The sequence below is a fragment of the Monodelphis domestica genome, chromosome 4 (genome assembly GCF_027887165.1).
Source record: "Monodelphis domestica isolate mMonDom1 chromosome 4, mMonDom1.pri, whole genome shotgun sequence".
Taxonomy (NCBI): Eukaryota; Metazoa; Chordata; class Mammalia; order Didelphimorphia; family Didelphidae; genus Monodelphis; species Monodelphis domestica.
Window position 1 is genome coordinate 419130048 of NC_077230.1, and position 17315 is coordinate 419147362.

At 53.0% G+C, this 17315-nt stretch overlaps 3 protein-coding genes across 9 annotated transcripts in view; 1 reads left to right on the forward strand and 2 right to left on the reverse strand.

The window, feature by feature from the left end:
• Nucleotides 1-1182, reverse strand: part of COQ8B (coenzyme Q8B) — a 19770-nt gene extending 18588 nt beyond the window's left edge. For 2 of the 4 annotated variants that reach the window (XM_056796215.1, XM_007491935.3), the window contains exons 1-3: nt 1042-1182; nt 285-521; nt 40-106 (exon numbers count right to left, since the gene is read on the reverse strand). In XM_056796215.1, the coding sequence (XP_056652193.1) occupies nt 40-106; nt 285-518 (301 nt within the window). In that variant the 5' untranslated portion in view covers nt 519-521; nt 1042-1182. Of the gene's footprint in view, nt 1-39; nt 107-284; nt 522-646; nt 916-1041 lie in introns of those variants that run through there. The other 2 variants (XM_007491936.3, XM_007491934.3) reach the window with 2 other exon arrangements.
• The window catches only part of ITPKC (inositol-trisphosphate 3-kinase C), a 13512-nt gene extending 1462 nt beyond the window's left edge, over nt 1-12050 (forward strand). Inside the window, exons 1-7 of one of the 2 annotated variants that reach the window (XM_016433288.2) lie at nt 3993-6868; nt 8124-8223; nt 8467-8680; nt 8923-9127; nt 9748-9849; nt 10166-10237; nt 10689-12050. In XM_016433288.2, coding sequence (XP_016288774.2) covers nt 4166-6868; nt 8124-8223; nt 8467-8680; nt 8923-9127; nt 9748-9849; nt 10166-10237; nt 10689-10892 — 3600 coding nt within the window. In that variant the 5' untranslated portion in view covers nt 3993-4165 and the 3' untranslated portion in view covers nt 10893-12050. Of the gene's footprint in view, nt 1-3992; nt 6869-8123; nt 8224-8466; nt 8681-8922; nt 9128-9747; nt 9850-10165; nt 10238-10688 lie in introns of those variants that run through there. The other variant, XM_056796211.1, reaches the window with a different exon arrangement.
• On the reverse strand, nt 9276-17163 carry ACTMAP (actin maturation protease). 3 transcript variants are annotated; one of them, XM_056796216.1, is made up of 6 exons: nt 17046-17163; nt 15090-15158; nt 13744-13868; nt 13455-13584; nt 13269-13339; nt 9276-12699 (listed from the first exon to the last, which is right to left on the reverse strand). In XM_056796216.1, exons 1-6 carry the CDS (start codon nt 17135-17137, stop codon nt 12386-12388), a joined length of 801 nt encoding a protein of 266 aa, XP_056652194.1. In that variant the 5' UTR covers nt 17138-17163; the 3' UTR covers nt 9276-12385. The 3 variants fall into 3 exon arrangements, with proteins under 3 accessions (XP_056652194.1, XP_001371587.3, XP_016277726.2); XM_001371550.5 differs by having other exon boundaries at nt 16316-17108; XM_016422240.2 differs by lacking the exon at nt 13269-13339 and having other exon boundaries at nt 13444-13584; nt 16316-17112.
• Between the last annotated feature and the right edge of the window lie 152 nt (nt 17164-17315).

A 17315-nucleotide genomic window follows, 5' to 3' on the forward strand; every position in this document is an offset into this window, starting at 1 on the left:
GAGATAGCTGACCTCCCACTGCACGGGGATGGTACCTACCCCCAAAATTAGCCAGGCGACTGATTCGGGAAGCAGGCACCTTTCGCTCCTGAGAACGCTCACTCAGCTGGGGAAATTGGGAGAAATTGATTAGTGAGGCCTGAGGAGGGACACTGTGGGGAAGGTTGAGTCAGTGGAAGCCATCATTCAGGAGACAGTATAGAGGGGATTCCAAAGGACAAGGTAGAGGGGAAGCTGCCAAGCGACACTGAGAGCACAAGTGAGGCTGGCAGGGGAGGCATTACCTGGGGCCTCAGCCCCATTCTGGGTGGGGCTGTTTCCCGGGCTCTCTGGATGTCCTCTTTGCTCAGCCCAGAGACGGAGGCTGGGCCATCACCATGCAGAACTCTGATACTTGAGGCACCATGGAGGTGGGAGGGGGAGGCTGGGGGCCACAGACAATTGCCTCTGGAAACACTGGTGGGGCCCAGAGCCTGGCCCAGTCTCCTGCCAGTCCCTAGGAAGTGTTGAGACCACATGGCCTAGGGGAGAGAGAGTAGAGGATGGGTCCCAGCTCGTCCCTCCCCCTTACCAGGGGCCCCTCTTCCTTTCCTTTTCCCAGGCCAGGGGTCATTGCCTCCAGGTCCCCCTTTCTCTGCCCCCTTACTCTACATCTTCCTTTTGCTGTCGTCCCTCTCTTTGCCTCCTTTTTTCATTCTCTTTGCTCCTTTTCTTTGGCCCTCACTTGTTCTCTATGACTCTTCTCTACTGCCTTTCTCCCCTGACTCCCACCGTTTTGGCCTCTCTCTCTTTGCCTCCTCCCCTTTCTCTGGCCCTTCTCTTTACCCCTCTCCCTTTTCTCTTCCCCACAGCCACCCTTCCAGTCCCCCCTCCCCCGCTCTCGCCGGCCCCCTCCTCCTCCTTTCTGCACCCCCTCCCCTCTATCTACTCCTCTCCCTCCCAGTTCCCCTTCCCTTTCTCTGTGCCCCCAGCCCGGCTTCGTTTCCCCCCACCCTCCCCGCCCCTCCTGCACCCTCCTTCGTTGCTAGGAACCCACAGCACCTCCTCGTGCTAAGCCCCCCTTCCTCAAGGACCGGTTCGTAAATTCAGCTCCGCCCTTCAACTTCCGGGAGGCCCCGCCCCTCTCCTCGAGCAGGGCCAATGGAAGGGCGGGCAGCTGCGCTGACTGACGGGAGTCGGAATTTCAAGGGAGGAGAGGGGTGTGGGAGAGGCATGCGTGTGCAGAGGTAGGGGCGGGGCCAGTGTATCGGGGCTGGACCAGGGACCTGGCTTCGCGTCTCGCTGTGCACGCCCCTTCGTGTTCTCCACCCCACCTCAGCTTCCCTTCTGTATTTCTCCTCTGCATTCCTTGTCTCTCTCTCCACCCCGTCGTCTGCTCCCCTCCCCCTTTCTTTGCTCGGCTACCCCCCACTTCTCCCCCTCCGTCTTCCTTGTAAGGCCCCTCGCTTTCTGCTCTCCCTCCTCTCCTTTCTCATTGTCCCCTTCTCCCCCCATCCCGATTTCTTTACTCTTCCCGCAGCTCAAAGAGAAACGCTTGGAGTCGGGGACACTGGGTGTTAATCCTGCTCCCAACACTTGGTAGCTGTGTGGCACAGGGCGAGTCGTTTAACCTTCCTGAGCCTCAGTTTCCCTAATGAGGATGACCGTACCCTGGGCTGGCAAGGCTCCCCTACACCCTAGGGTCCTTGACTTAAGTTACCCTAAGGCTCAAAAGATTTAAGAGGTTAACATTCTCGGCTGTTTTTTATAGACTCCGTGTAAATTCTAGTTATTATCTTCTTCCTGACTCACTCTTCTTCACGTCAGTTGCACCGACGGCCTCAGGCTAGTTCCACCTAGGCTTCTCTTTTCTCTTGGGATACTTCTCCCCTCCTCTTTTCCCTGATTATCTGGCTCATTGGTTTGCTAGGAAAGGGAAGTGGGGAGAGCCTGGGGGAGGGAGTGGGTGCTATGCCCTGGATAGCGATAGGAATGAGAAGCAGGACTGTAGGGACTTGAGTCAACCCTGGCATTTTAGGAAATCCGAGGTGGGGGTGGGGGTGGAGATTGGGCCCGGCAGCTGGGAGTGCCTGGGAGAATTCCAGGCTCCACACACAGAGTGCCCAGGAGGGAGCATGGCTGACTCATCCCAGCACCTGTCATTTCTTCTTTGTCCCATTCTCCCAAGGGGGCTAGAAAATGGGGCCTCAGAAACCTCTTTCCTACTTTCAGGCTCTTCCTCTTGTGACTCAGTCTGGACCTGACCCCAGCCCTCCAGGTGACTCAGTTTCAGCTGAAAGTCCCCTCTATGGCCCTCCTCCTTCCCCCCCCCCCCCCAACACTTACCTGTAGTGACATCAACTCCTGAGTCAAATGAGTGGGCTAGTGAGAAGTCCATATCTAGGTATCTATCTGGACCCAGACTCTGGCAATCTCCCATTCCAAGGGGATTTAGATTCCTCCCTAGTCCCAAACTACTTCACATATATACAGTGATAGATCTTGCATGAACATTGTTGCTGACATGTTACCCTGGCTTTTATTTGAACTCAGTGCCTGCTACATGGTATCAATTTCTAAATGCTTATTGCTTGAATGACTGACTTTTTCCTGGCCGAGGGACCCGAGTATTCGGGTTCTCAACCTCTCAATTTGTAGCAATGAGAATACAGAATGCATAGCAGGTATTTACATCCCGAATCATAACTGTAGCAAAACGATAGTTTGGAAGTAGCCACCAAAATAATTTTTTGGTTTGGGGTCACCGCGACATGAGGAACCGCATTGCGGGGTCACGGCATTAGAAAGGTTGAGAACCACTGATCTAGCCCTTATAATAATAATAGTTAACCTTCATTGGTAGTTTGAAGGCTGATGAGGCACTTTCCCCAAATTGTCTCGAGGAAGTCTCTGTGAGGGAGGAACTGCAGGCATTTGTTATCTTTAAATAATAATAGTAATTTTGTTGCAAGAATTTTCAGGGTCTCTACCAGCTACTTCTCCACTGGGTAAATTGCATTTTATTCACTCTAAAGTGTGACACACACCATCTGTAAGTGATGGGCACCTGCCACAATTCTGAAGATGACATAAATATGTATGAATGTATGGATAATTTCTCTCCTCCCAGCAGTGTGGCCCACTCAGAGAACAACAGAACACAAAGACAGGTTTCTAACCCTGTGGTTAAGTTCAAGGTGGGCAAAGGCACTAATCAAAACTAAAAAGAGATTGCTTGAATGGTTATAAAGGAAAGAATGTCCTTTTTAGCATATCCATTTCCCCTAGACCCAAGGAAAGGGTACCTTCAGGAATGTCAGTCAAGCAATTAGCATTTGTTAAAGGCCTACTAAGTGCTTTATCTGATGGGACCTAGAGAAGGGAGGAATGCCTTTCTCTCCTTGGGAAGTCCTTGGGGAGTCATAAAGAGATTAAGGGAGGGAAAGTTTATAAAGAGGCAAGTTCATTACTAGCCAAAGGGGCATCCCATGGGAAAAAAAATAGCAAATAACGGACAAAATGGAGTTAGGTGTGTTCTACCACAAATCCGCTTTCAACAAAAGCAAAAGACCCAACAGTAATATCTAGCATTTGTTGGCAAAACATTTGCATACGTTAATTCATTTGATTCTCACAATAATCTGGGAAGATCGCTGCTCTTATTATCTCCATTTTACAGATGAGGAGACTGAGGCTGTGACAGAGGTGCCATTTGCTCGGGTATTTTTCTAGGTTAGGAATAGAGGGAGCTCAGAGAGGGCAAAATGACTAATATAGGGAGAGGACCCAGGGCTTGAGTGCTCCGGGTCCAATTCTCTGTCACGCCCCGGATGTTTATAAGACGCCAGGAGATCATTTGGGGGCTGGTCGGGTTTCGGTATGGGCCTCGGGGCGGAGCCAGGGATTCCCTCCCACCCTTGTGCGTCACCGCACGCACGTTCTGGGCGGAGCCAGGGCTTCCCCGGGGCAGGGCGGGTCCTGGGAGGGGGCGGGTCCTCCCTCGGTTAACCCCTCGGTCGCCGCGGTCGGGCCGGAAGGAAGCGGCTGCGCTGGGAGGGAGACCCGGAACCGCGGCACGGTGGGCCAGCCACACCCCCGGATTTAAAGGGGCCCCAGGCGGATCCCGGGCCGGGCCGGGCCGGCCAGAACGAGAGTAGGGAGAGTAGCGAGCGGCCTGTAGGAGGGTATGAGGCGCTGTCCCTGCCGGGCGCCGCCGGCTACCGAGGCGCGGAGACGGCGGAGCCGAGGTCCGGGGCCCGAGGGGGGCGGGCTTCCCCCGCCAAGGGATCGGCCGGACTCCGCCGAGGCCCGAGGGACACTGGATACTGCCGGTACTGGGGACCGGTCCGACACTGCTGGGGCCCAAAGGACGCTGGACACCGCCGGGGCCTGGGGGATGCTGGACCCTGCCGGAGTCTGGGGGACGCTGGACACTGCCAGGTCCGGTGATCGGCCGGACACTACAGGGCCCCAGGAGTCGCTGGATAGAGCTGGGCCCCAAAGTACACTAGACACTGCAGGGCGCCAGAGGACCCTGGACACTGCTGGAGCCCAGGGCCTGGAGAACAGAAACCAGCCCCAGGGAACACTGGACACCGCCTTGGCCTGGAATCAGCAGGACCCACAGGGTCCTGAACCTCAGCTTCCCCTCCCTGGGGCTCCAGATCAGCTAGACATAGCTGGGCCCCAGGGGCCATTGGACACCACCAAGGCCCAAGGTAATCTAGTTAAAGTTGGGCCCCTGGACCAGAGGAACAAAGACTTGCCCCAGAAGACATTGGACATTGCTGGGACCCAGGATCAGCAGATCAGAGCTGGGCCTCAGAGGTGGTTGGATGATCCTGGGCCTCAGGATCAGCTGGACAGAGCTGGGCCTCTGAGGATGCTGGTCACTACCAGAGCCCAGGATCAGCTGGACAGGGCCAGGCCCTGGGGACAACCAGGCACAGACATCCCTGAGCCTCAGCCAGATAGAGAAGGATCTCAAGAATGGTCAAAGAGGGCTGTTCTCAAGGATGGGCAGGACAAAGAAGGCCTCCAGGGACAGCTGAATAGAACTGGGTCCTGGGAATTACAAGACAGAGACAGTCTTGAGACTGGGTTGGACAGAGAAAACCCCCAGGGAGGACCCTACAGAGACAGCCCTAGAATAAGGCCAGAGGCTGATGGCTCTCCAGATCAGCCAAACAAAGACAGCCACCAGGTGATACCTAGCAGAGCTGGGTCCTGGAGATGGAAAGATGGAGAGAGCACCAAGGCTAGGCTAGACAGAAAATGCCCTCAGGGACAAATGGACAGATCTGGTCCCTGGGATCCCTGGGACAAAGATGGACCCCAGGTGAGACATAGCAGAGGTGTCTCCCCATTAAGACCAGAGAATGCTGGCTTTGGGGAACATTCAGGGACAAATGACTGTCAAACAAAATTGACCGGAGATCACCACTTGACTCTAGGGCAACCAGAAAAAGATATCCCAAATCCTCAGGCTGAGAGAACAAGGTGCTGGGGACAGACAGATGAAAGTATCCCCCAGGTAAGCCAAGAGAAAGCAGGTCTCTGGGAACAACTGGACAGACACTACTCAGAAGCACAAGGGCCTGCAGAACAGTCTAACAGAGATGTTGCCCTTGACTGTCCAGAGAGAGATGGCTTCTGGGAAAAGCCAGATAGAAACATTTCCCAGGTCAGTCCAGAGAGAGATGGCTTTTGGACACTGAACAGAGACACCCTCCAAGGTTGGCTGGGCAGAGATGATCCAGAGAGGGACAATCTTTGGGAACAACTGGATGGAGAGGGCCTTGCATCCCAGCCAATTGGTGAGGATCTCTTGGGAAGTCTGGACAAGATCACTCTTGGGAGGCCCACGAGAGACAGATCGGAGGCACAATCAGAGAACCATGACTGCTATGGGCAGCTGGACAGTGAGGGAAGTCCTCTGGGGAGGCTGGACATCTTCCAGGGGCAGCCATCTAGAGACTTCCCTCCAGTGAGGCCTGAGGACAACTTTTGGGGACAACCAAGCTGTTCAGGCAGACATAGCTCTGTACCATGGCCAGAGAAAAAGGGACTTCTGGGGCAACACATTGGTGATGTCCCTTGTAATCAGGCCAGTGAATATGGACTTCCCACAGTGCCAGAGAGAGCTGGCTTTGGGGGACAGCTGGATGGAGATGCCTCCATGGGACAGTTGGATAGAGAGAGCACTCAGTTACAGCCAGACGGCGATAACTCTCTGGTGAGGCCAGGGAGACCCAATATCTGGTCACAGCCCCATAGATATGGCCCTGAGGTGCAACTAGGAGGCGAGGGTCTGCTGGGACAGCTGGACAGCAAGATCACTCAGGGGCATCCAAGCAGAGATGGTCTCCTGGTGGGAACAGAGCCAGCTGGCTTCTGGGTGCCAATGGATGGGGATATTGGCACTGTGGAGCAGCAGGACAGAGAAGACCCTGAGGTGGGGCCCAGTAGAGATGGCTCTGTTGTAAGGCCAGAGACATCTGGTATCTGTGAACAATTGGCCAGAAGTGGCTCTGAGCCCAAGCTAGACCAAGATGGACACCTGGTTGCTTTGGACAACAACTTCTCCCCAGGGCAGGTGGTCGTAGGAGGTCCAGGAGAGGCTTTGGAATTCCTTCTGCTTGAGGAGAGATGCCACTCCCTGCTCTCCAGGGGCCTACAGGGTCCCGTGCCTCGAGTGATCATTACCTCTGAGCCTGGGACTGGACTACTGTGCAGAGAGCAAGAAGGCCCTTCCATCCATCCCGTGGGATCCCCAGCCAGAGGCCCTGGAGGCAGTGGCGGCCTGTCGTCTGCTTCATCCTTCGATGAATCTGAGGACGATGTGGTCATCGGGGGTGGAGGCAGCAGTGACCCGGAGGAGGGACCTAGGGTGAATGGAACCCCTTCCCATGGTTTCCATATGCCCTTCCCCAGATTATTCTTACTCTCTTCCCTCACCTTCCTCACTTCTACTGCCCCTCATCTGTCCCCTTGTCCCCACCAGCTCGGCCGGGTCTTTCTTCTCATGGAGGGTCTTCACTCAACCTGTTCTTACTCCTTTCCCCATTGCACATCCCTCAAAAACATAGGGTGGGGCTCCTGGTGAGTCAGGTCCTACTTGCCCTCACCAGGCTGGTTTGGAGGGACCAGGGGCCAGGTGTGAGTGATGGAGCAGGAATTCTTTGGTCAGACACCTGGGGCTTAGGGCAAGATACCGGGCTCTGAGAGAATGACAGCGGGGGCTGCCCAGAATCCCACACCCCTCTCCTCTCCAGTCTCAGTGGGCTTCTTGGAAGAGGGAATGTTGGGAAAAAGGTTCACCTCGGAGCCCTCCCCAATTTCCACCTCCATTCCATTAGCGCAGGAAGTGCGCAGGAAATCCATCCAAATTCATGCATAGGCATGAAGGTATATAGTGGGCCAGGTGAATGTAAATAGACACATGGAAGGGACATGTCAAAGCATGTATATGTGCGGAGGAGACCAGCATGTGGAATCCTAGAGCTTTGTTACTCTGCCTCTCCGTCTGTCTCCTCCATCTCTCTTAGTTACTTAGGGATATTCAGGGTTGGAAAGGGCCTTGTAGCCTCCTTTCCCTTCATTTGATAGGTGGGTATCCTGGGGCTCCTGGAGAGACGGAAATCTCCCAGTGCTATGCAGTGAGTCAGGGAGGAAAATCCTAGGGCTCCTGCTTCCCTGGCCAGGCTTCCCCAATTTTATTTTAGCCCGGACATCACCCAACTGTTTTCCAGCCCCACAACAGGAGGGCCATCCCAGGAACATGATTTTCTTTTTACCAATCATTCCCAACCTCTGTCTTCTCTCCTTTTGTTGTCTTCCTCTCCCTCTTCTGCTTCTGTTTCTGTCTACTTTGGGCTCCCTCTATCTCCCCCCATCTCTGCCTCTGTGGTGGTCTTTCCATCTCCTTCTCCTTCCCTCTCTTTGTCTCTGACCCCTGGCCCTTATTGAGAAGGATTAATCTGCCTCCAGAGAGGTGAGGTCTCTTGGGACGGTGTCTTTCCCTCCAGCCTTTGCCAGTGGGAGGGTCTGCGGGGTTGCCTCCTTCCTGCTGGTACTCTCCTGCCAGTACCTCACCTTACTTTCCCCCTCCACTTAAACTAAAAATTCTGCTCTCTCTTGATCAGAACATGCCCTGGAGGAAGCTGAAGACGGCTGTGCACTGTTCCCCCTTTGTTGTCTCCTTCAGAAAGCACTATCCCTGGGTCCAGCTTTCCGGACACAAGGGTAGGGGCCAGGATCCATCGAGGGAGGGAGGGATGGAGCCCACTGACGACTGGCCCTTCTGCACCCTAGGGAGAGGGTCCAGGCCCTTCTCCAGAAGGGAAACTGAGGCAGGGAACAGAAGTGAATGCGCTGCAGAACAGGGCTGCCAGGGTCCCTAAGCTCTGATTGGTTTGTGAGGAGGAAGGTGGGCTCTCTCTTTGCCCTAGCTCTGACCCACTCAGAAAGTTGCTACTTTACTTCTAGGGAACTTCCAGGCTGGGGAGGATGGGCGGATCCTGAAGAGATTCTGTGAAAGTGAACAGCGAAGCCTGGAACAGCTGATGGGAGATACTCTCCGACCTTTTGTGCCTACCTATTATGGGGTAGTGGAGCAGGATGGAGAGACCTTCAACCAGATGGAGGACCTGCTGGCTGACTTTAGTGCACCTTCCATTATGGACTGCAAGATGGGCAGTAGGTGGGCTGATTAGGACTGAGTCATCTCAGGAGGGGAAGTGGGTACTGGGCAATGAGTGGGGACAGAGGAAAGTATGGGAGGGACCCTAGAGAGTGCTAGGGATGTCTGAGGGAGGAGGCATTGACTCAGGGATGTGAGGAACACCAGGAGCTTTGGGGCTCCTAGCCTGATGTGGGCCTGAAAACCTTGTGGTGGGGAGGGGGGACATCCCTGAAGCCTCCCCCCTGGCATCTTCCCCCAAGGACATACCTCGAGGAAGAGCTAGCAAAGGCTCGAGAGCGTCCCCGGCCTCGTAGAGACATGTATGAAAAGATGGTGGCTGTGGACCCCAGTGCCCCAACCCCAGAGGAGCACGCCCAGGGTGCTGTCACCAAGCCCCGCTACATGCAGTGGCGAGAGACGGTGAGCTCGACTGCCACTCTGGGCTTCCGGATCGAGGGCATCAAGGTGAGAAAGCCTTTGGGGGAGAGCTCTGCTAGAGTGAAGGAACTAGGGAAGGCTTGGAAGGGAAAGCCAAGTCCAAGGGAACTGGGATGAGCCCCCAGTTGCCATTTGATTAAGATCTGACAGCCATTCACGTGATCTGACTCATAGATTCTTCTCTGTAAAATGGGGATTAGTGCTTTATTTTGCAAACTTTAAAATGTTACAGAAATCTGGGTAATTACATGTGAATTACTGAGGACAAAGGTTCCTTTTCCCCAACTAGAAGGCACCTTTATCTTTTTTTGCATCTTGGACACCTCCAAAGGTCATTTTTAAATGCACAGAGTATTCTGTCCCTAAGATTACAAAGGAAACCAATTAGAATTGAAATTCAGTTATCAAAATGGTAGGAGAAGCCCCCAACCTCACCCAAGCTCCCAGACATTCCCGTGATGGCTGGCATTCCTGGCTCCCCAGGTGTAAGGGTCTGTGTGGAATGGATGAAGGCTGAGAGTGTGTGTGTGTGTGGGGGGGGGGATACACTTGTTTGCACAGATACCCTAATCCTAAAGCAGTCTGATGTGGTTGGGGCCAGGTGGGGAATGGTTCTGGAATTGGCCTTGTGTCCTCTGCTCCCTCAGAAGGCCGATGGGACCTGTAACACTAATTTCAAGAAGACACAGGGGACAGAACAGGTCACCCGAGCCCTGGAGGACTTTGTGGATGGTGACCGCAGCCTTCTGGTGAGTTAAGCTTGGTTTTCCTCCTTCCCATCCACTTCAAACTCCAGGTCAAATTCTAGCCCTAATAACGGAATTTAGTCTTCACATATTTGTGGACCTTAGTTTCCTTATCTGTAAAATGGTTGGACTGGCTGATCTCTGAAGCCCCTCGCAGTTGTAGAGCTCTGGTCCTGAGTGAATACATTCAGAATCCAGGGTTTCTTCTCTGAGAAACAGGAGGGAGTCTGGACAATTTTAGAGACTTCCTGGGTTTGGGGGAGCCAGATAGGGAAACATCAAGGCATGCCTCCACCTCCAGTCTTCCCTTTCTCCACAGAGGAAGTACGTGGAACGTTTAGAAGAGCTTCGAGGAACCCTAGAAACCTCCCCCTTCTTCCGGACTCATGAGGTGAACATCGGACTCTTGGACACTGAATTCTAGAGCAGAGCCACATAGCAGTGCGCAGAGGCTGGGCTTCTAGCCTGCCATATGTGCGCATGTCATTCATTTCTATGCTGTATCCTCATTGCTAAGAAGGCACTTACAGAGTTTGGAGGGCAACAGCTCCTTGGCTGGTTCTCTGTGCCTCAGTTTCCCTATTCTGTTACGGTCTTGGCCCTCTGCTCCCTATTTTTCCCTTTCCCCTCACCACTTTCTTGAGTAGATTGCTAAGGCAGCTCCCACTTGCAGCATTCATCTTTCTAATGCCTTACTGACCAGTTGAGTGACCTTCAGCAGTTCCCTGGGCAGGCTTTTGGGCCTTTAGGATGGGAGGGGGATGCACTATGGCCTCTGTCTCGAGTCTCTGCTCCCAGCTTCCTCCCTAACATGGCCTCCTTGTAACCTCTTCCCTCTCCAGGTGGTGGGCAGCTCACTTCTCTTTGTCCATGACCAGACGGGCCTGGCGAAGGTCTGGATGATTGACTTTGGCAAGACAGTTCCCCTGCCTGCACCCCAGACTCTCAGCCATCGGCTGCCCTGGGAAGAAGGCAACCGTGAAGATGGGTACCTGTGGGGCCTGGACAACATCATCCAGCTTCTGGACAGCCTGGCCCTGAGCTGAGCCAGAGACTCACAGGGGGCAGGACTGAATTGGGGGCTGCTCCCACCTTGGGATTTATTTATTTGAAGGTATTTAAGCTATTAGACAGGAGCCCGGCAGAACCCAAAGGAAGAAAGGAAGGAGGGGATGCTACTTGAAACGGACATCCCATTTCTGATGACCCCTCCCATTCTCAATAGGGGGACCCAAGCTGTGGAACCAAAGGGGGCAGAGGAGCTGTCAGTGCCAGGGTGTGATGGGCACATGTATGTTCAGCTCTGCTGAGATCCTGTGACTTTGTATGTGTGAGATGCCAGGGCCCCAAGACGGGCTGCTTGCTGTGCTGTGGGGCAACCTGTGGGCAGAGGCCTCCCTCCTAAGGGCCTTTCACCAGTTGGGGGCCAGGGGGCAAAGAACCTCAGTGACGATGTCAACACAAGAGATTTCTAGGCTCTTCCTTACATCCTGAACCACTGGTGGTGACAGTGGTGGAGGTGCTATCTAACCTCCTTCTGGGCTCTGCCGCCAGCCCTCAGGGTTAACCCTTTGCCTTGTTCATCCTACCAAAGGCCTGTCCTTCCTAGATTGGAATTGGAGGGAAAGAGGCTGGGGGTGGGATGGACGAGGGCGTCTCCTATACTCCCTGCACAGAAGAAGAGGGTGTGACCACTATGGCCTATAGTACAGATTCCCAGGCCTTCAGCTCAGCCTTCAGCCAGAGTGGGGGCACACCAGCAGTGTCAGTACCAACCCTGACCCCCTTCTGAACACAAGAACCAAAGACTCCTCAGTCCACGGACCTGAAAGGGGAGAGAGGGTTTTGTCCCTTATCTCCTTGATCCCCAAGGAAGAGTTGGGGAGGGCCTGGATTTACCCAGGAGTTTGACAGGGCCTTAGGGGCTGATCCAGTCCAACTCCCATTTTCCTTCCAATGGAGTTATGGGAAGGGGTAGAGCTGGGGGTTCAACCCCCACTGCTATCTTTTCACTACATACCGGCTGCCTCCCCAGAGTCTAGCCTTAATGAATCCTCCCACCCCCCGGCCTAGGGGGAGATGGAGAGAGGACAAGGGGTATATGTTCTTCCTACTTATTTATAGAGGGGGGGCTGGTGCTGGAAAGGATGGGATGAGGCAGGGGCCTCTCTAGTCCCTTAAATAAAGTGACATGGTTTTCCACACGTTTCGAGTTATGCTGAGTTCCCTCCTCCAGGAATCCAGATTGCCAGAGAAAGGCTGATTACAGTTTGGGATGGTGGCAGTCTCTGAAACCACTTTTGCCTTTGATCCTCACCTCCAAAAAGGGGGAAACGAAGTCCCAGAGAAAAGCATAGCTCCATGGTGTTGTCCCTAGCTGAAAGGGGTCAAGGGCCCAAGCCTCCAGTCTCCAGGTCTAACGTTCTCTGCCCTACACCAAAGGCTGAAGACAAGGAGGGAGGAGCTCAGCATCACAAAGAGTCCTTGGTTGAACAGGATTCTAGGCCAGGTCAATGACTCCCAGGGATGGCCCCAAATCCTAGGGTCGGAGCAGCAGGGTATGGCCACAGAGGCCCTCGCTCACCCCACCAGCAGGCACCACGTAGACCTTGCCATCTGTGGTCCTGACTGGGGCTAAATCAGTCAACTGCAGATTACTCTCACGAAGTTGTTCATAATCCCAGAGCTGGTAATGCCAGCTCTTGCCCTGCTTAGAGAGGAGGTAGGTGGCCTCAGGGGGATCTTCAGGCAAGAGAGGGGGCTTGTCAGATGCTGGGTAGAATAGGCCCTTCAACTCCGAGTCCTCCTTATAACTTGAGCTCAGTGTGGGACTAGGAACCCCAAGCAGGAGGCCTGTGAGGATAAAGGAGAAGAAAAATGATCTTGCTTTTATCCTTGGGGGCTAGTAGGATCCTGGAGAAAACTTGAGTCCTACAGTCAGGAAGACTTAAGTTCAAAAGTAACCTTAAACAATAACTAGCTGAGTAACTCATCACTTCCTCTCTGCCTCAGTTTCCTCATCAGTAAAATGGGAACGGTAACACTCATCCTTCCAAGGTAGTTGTGAGAATCAAATGAGATCATTGTGAAGTACTTAGCAGAGTGCCCAGCACATAGTAGGTGCATATTACTAAATGCCAGTTACTATTTCCTTGGCCTTTTCTCAGACAATCTGAAATCTAGTCCTAGGTGGGAGGAAGAAGGAGAGAAATCATCTACAAACCCATTCCTTCTAAAGGCAGTGAACCTGATGTTTGGCAAGGGAAAGCCCTCTACTTTGTTGTCCGGCCTAGGCCTTAGGCATCATAGCCAGGACTTGGGAAAGGTATCTGCTGCCTGACTGCCCCTGTCCTGCTAAGGCAGCAGAGCTGTGTGTTGAGGCCTGAGGATAACCTTCCTGCCCCCAACCTGATTGGAGTTACCTGTACCAACTGCCCAATGGGCTTTGTGCCCCTTCTTCTTACAGGGCTCATGGTTGTAATCCTCATCGTAGCTGGGCAGGACAGTCAAGGTCAAGACTTTGGAAGGAAGGAAGCTAGGGTCCCTTTTGGTCCACACCACCCCAGAGGGCATGTCAGTATGCAGCTGCCCTGGCACCTGAAGGATACGGGACCAGCAGTGGGCAGCCAGAGATGAGGTGCTGGAAGACATGGCTCTGATTGGGCTCCCCTAGGCCCCCAGATAGCAGCTCCACTTGGCATCCAAAGACTTCTTCAGCCAGCCGGGCCATGTTGGCTGCTGCAGCAAAGAGAGGTAGGATGTCAGTCATGTACAGAAACTGAGCTCTCAGCTGTAGGGGTACAGGAAAGAGAGTAGCCCAGCACTGAGCCCTGACTACCTGGAGGGAGGGTGGTCTGAATCCAGGCTCCAACCCTGGCCACCTCTGCTTTCACTGACCTGAGAACATCTCTCCTTGAGCTGTGTACCCTCTCTCCAGAGCCACAGCCACAATCTTCTCTAAGGGGACTTCCTGGGGGAGAGCCAGCAGAGAGCCTGCCATCCACAGGGCCACCAGCCCACACCTGGGAAAAGACAAACAGCAAACCAATGTCATCCAAGTCCTTAAACACCTTCCCAACCCCTGTTCCTAGGCCCTCAGGCAGTGAGAGAAAGTCTAGGAGAGGAGGAAAAGGAGTGGGGAAGAATGACATCTTTCTGAAGACTAAGGAGAATTCTCTAGGGCAGAAGAAAATCTAAGGCTAAAGGCAGGGGCTGATTAGAAACAGGTCTGAGAAGCTCCTGTGGTAGAAAGCTCTAAAGCCTTTTGAAAAATGGGGAGAGAGCTCCCAAAGGCCTGGTAGAATGGAGAGACTGAGGAAGGCACTTGAGGCTGGGTAAGTGACTGCCTGAACCAGACAGGAAAGGATTTGGCTTAGGTCAGTCTGGGGACAAGGAGATGTCAGAGCTGAGTTTGAGAAAAGGGATAAGGTCAGAGAGGAGAGCAAGAGTGGATCTCCCTGAGGAGTGGGTTCATAAGAGAAGGCTAGGTACGGAAGCAGACTCTTCTCTGTTCTTTCCTCCTCAGTGGGGCCTGGGCTCCCCTAGAGAATATCCTCTCTCTGAACTCTCTCTCTGGCCAGTGGAGTCAGTAAGAAGCAGGGATGGACACCTCTTGTCCACAGTCCTCACAGGGGAACATGATTCCATCTCAGGTCAGAGAATCCTGGAGCTGGAAGGGACCTTTCTGGAACATCCAGTTGAACTGACAGATGGAGCTATGTGACAGGGTTAAGATCTAAACACATGTACTTGGGGCTCTAAAACCCAAGGTTTTTTCCCTGGTAGCCACTGCCCCTCATAGCACTAGGCATCTTTCCTGTAAATATTCTCCTGTACACCTGGATTTAAATCCCGGCTGTAGGCCTTTCTTAGGGTTCTCAGCTATAAAAAGGGATAATTTTAAGGCTGTTGGTCTCTTCCTAGGGATGCCTAAAAGACCAATGTGGCTTAAAGTATCTTGAATCGCTATAAAAAGAGAAGTAATATTAACCGATCCTTGAAGGAATCAGGGAAGGAATTGTGCTACTCATCTACTCAGTCCCTTGACATCACATAAGACCATTCTCTCTAGTTCCTGTTGAGGCTGCACCTCCCGGTTCTTCCCCTCTAAATATCTCATTGGTTATGTTGACTACTACTGCCCCCTCTCGGTTCTTAAATATGAAGAGTTGTCTTTCATGGATCTCTTCTAGCCCTACCCTGCCCATTCCAGGAGAGTGAAAGCATGGGCAAGGGCTACTTACTGAGGCCCTTCTTGGATGAGGGAAGGCACGTCAGAACAGAACAGAATCCACTTCAAGTCGCTCCTGAAACTGAAGAAAGGCAAGTCATTGCCCAGAAGCTGTAAAGGCTGAATCCCAATAGCCAGGGATATCCACAACGAGGTGACCAACAGGGTCATCTCCAGATGCTGCACATTCTATTTTAGAATGTGGTGAGAGGGTTTCTTTCCCTTCTCTTTATTTCACTCTCCCCTTCAACATAGGATAGGACTTGGTGGCCCCAAATTATTTTTTCAATGATCATAATGTTTTTAGAAAAAGAGGTAGAGATGCAGAAAGTAGGCCACAGATGGTCAAGCCTAGATGCTCAGAGCCAAGACCTGACTCAAGGGGCTTTTAGGATCACAGAGCATTTTCTCAAAATTCTAAGAGGCAGGTGAATAAATACTATTGCCCTCATTTTATAATAATTACACATATAGAGTACCTTAGAATTGTGCTAAGCCCTTTACAATTATTATCTTATTAAATTCTCATAACAGCTCTAAGAGGCAAGTGCTGTTACAGATGAGGAACCAAGGTAGACAAAGGTGGAGTGACTTGCCCAGGGTCACACAGCCAAAAGTGAGGCCAATTTGAACCCAGGTCAACCTGACTCCAAGCTGTGCCTACAAATTGCCCTAACAGAGCTTAGGATCCAAATCTAGCTATCTTTTCTGCCTATGCCACATAACATGGGCTGTCAGAAATCACTTGGTTCAACTTCTACATTGTGTGTTTAGGAAAGCTGAGGTCTTATGGATGTTGAATATCTAGGACAAATGGAAGAAAGATCTGGGTGGGGAGCCAGGAGCCCTGGGCCCTAGATACAGCTTTGCCCCTTCCTGGCTGTGTGAGTTTAGATAAATCCTTTCCTTTCTGTGGACTCAGTTTCTCTCCCATCTGTGAAACAAGAGTTGGGATAAATAGTTACTAAGTACTATAACATTATCTTGTAAGTAAGCAACTGAAGGTTTAAAGCGTGGACACATTCCCCCCTCCCATTTGCATTGGAACTCTGGAAAGCCCCCACCTCCTACTATGATCACAAAAGACAAGCCCCATAGGGTCACCAACTCCAAGTAAAGGGGACAGGCCAGCCCAAAAGGAGACAGAGTTAACAGGAAAGGGTCTCCTTCAAGGATAGCTGATGCCCAAGTGCCACCCTGCTCCTCCTCCTGCTTTGGCTTGGTGGGGCTGGGTCCTACCGGTCCTTCTGTAGCATTAAGAGCCGTTTGATGTCCTGGAGGGCCCCCAGCCCTGGCCCAGACCTCTCCAAGGCTGCCTTCAGGAGGTGGCTCTTCTCCAGCCCAAAGACATGAGGGGGAGCTGCAGCAAGGGCAGGTAGGGGCAGAGGAGGTGGGGAGGGGGGTAGAGATCCCTGGGCAGCCATTTTGAGGAGCTGGGACCTCTGAGACTCCAGGGGTGACAGCAGAGACTTTGTTGGGGGACTCCAACAGACTGAAGGAGGGGCTCAGGGGCCCAATGGAAGCATTGTAGGGGTCAGAAAAAATGGGTGGGGGGGGAGTCAGGGGCTGGGATCAGGGTCTCGGGGAGCTCAGATAAAGAAATTCTGAGGTTTAAAGGGTGGTGGAAGGGCTCAGGGATGGGAAGCAAGAAGTATGGGAGCCAAGCAAAGGTCCTGGAGTGGGAGTTTTGAGGGTAATAAGACCAGGGAGGGGTGGCTTTTGAAGAAAAGAGTTCAAGTGAGGGGGTCGTTAGAGCAGGAAGGGGCCTCCTATGAAGCATCCCTGAGGTCAGGGGGTAAAGGTCAAAAGTCACGCCGAGCCCAGTCAAGGTGCCAGCGAAGGTCAGAGGTCGGGAAAGAAAACGAGCCGAACAGCTACGGTCCAAAGGGCAGGAGCGCAGGTAGTAGAGCAGAAAAGGTTCCCAAGGTCGAAGTTTCAACTCTCCCCGCCCACGTCCTAAAACCACCACCTTCTCAACATGGCGGTCGCTACGGCATCACGTGACAGAAAGCCCTCTTTCTCCCGGATTAGCGTTAATTCCCCGCCCCGAAGAGGCCACATGATACACTCCTCACGTAACAGGTCACGCGCTGCACATAGTGGGTTGGACAGGAAAGGATGAGCTCTCCCCTCTTCCTGGCCATTCCAAGACCAGGCGGGAGACTAAGACGTATCCTTATTGGTGGGAGACTGAACATGGGGCGGGGCCACCTCTGGTTGGCCATCCGTTTAGACCTCC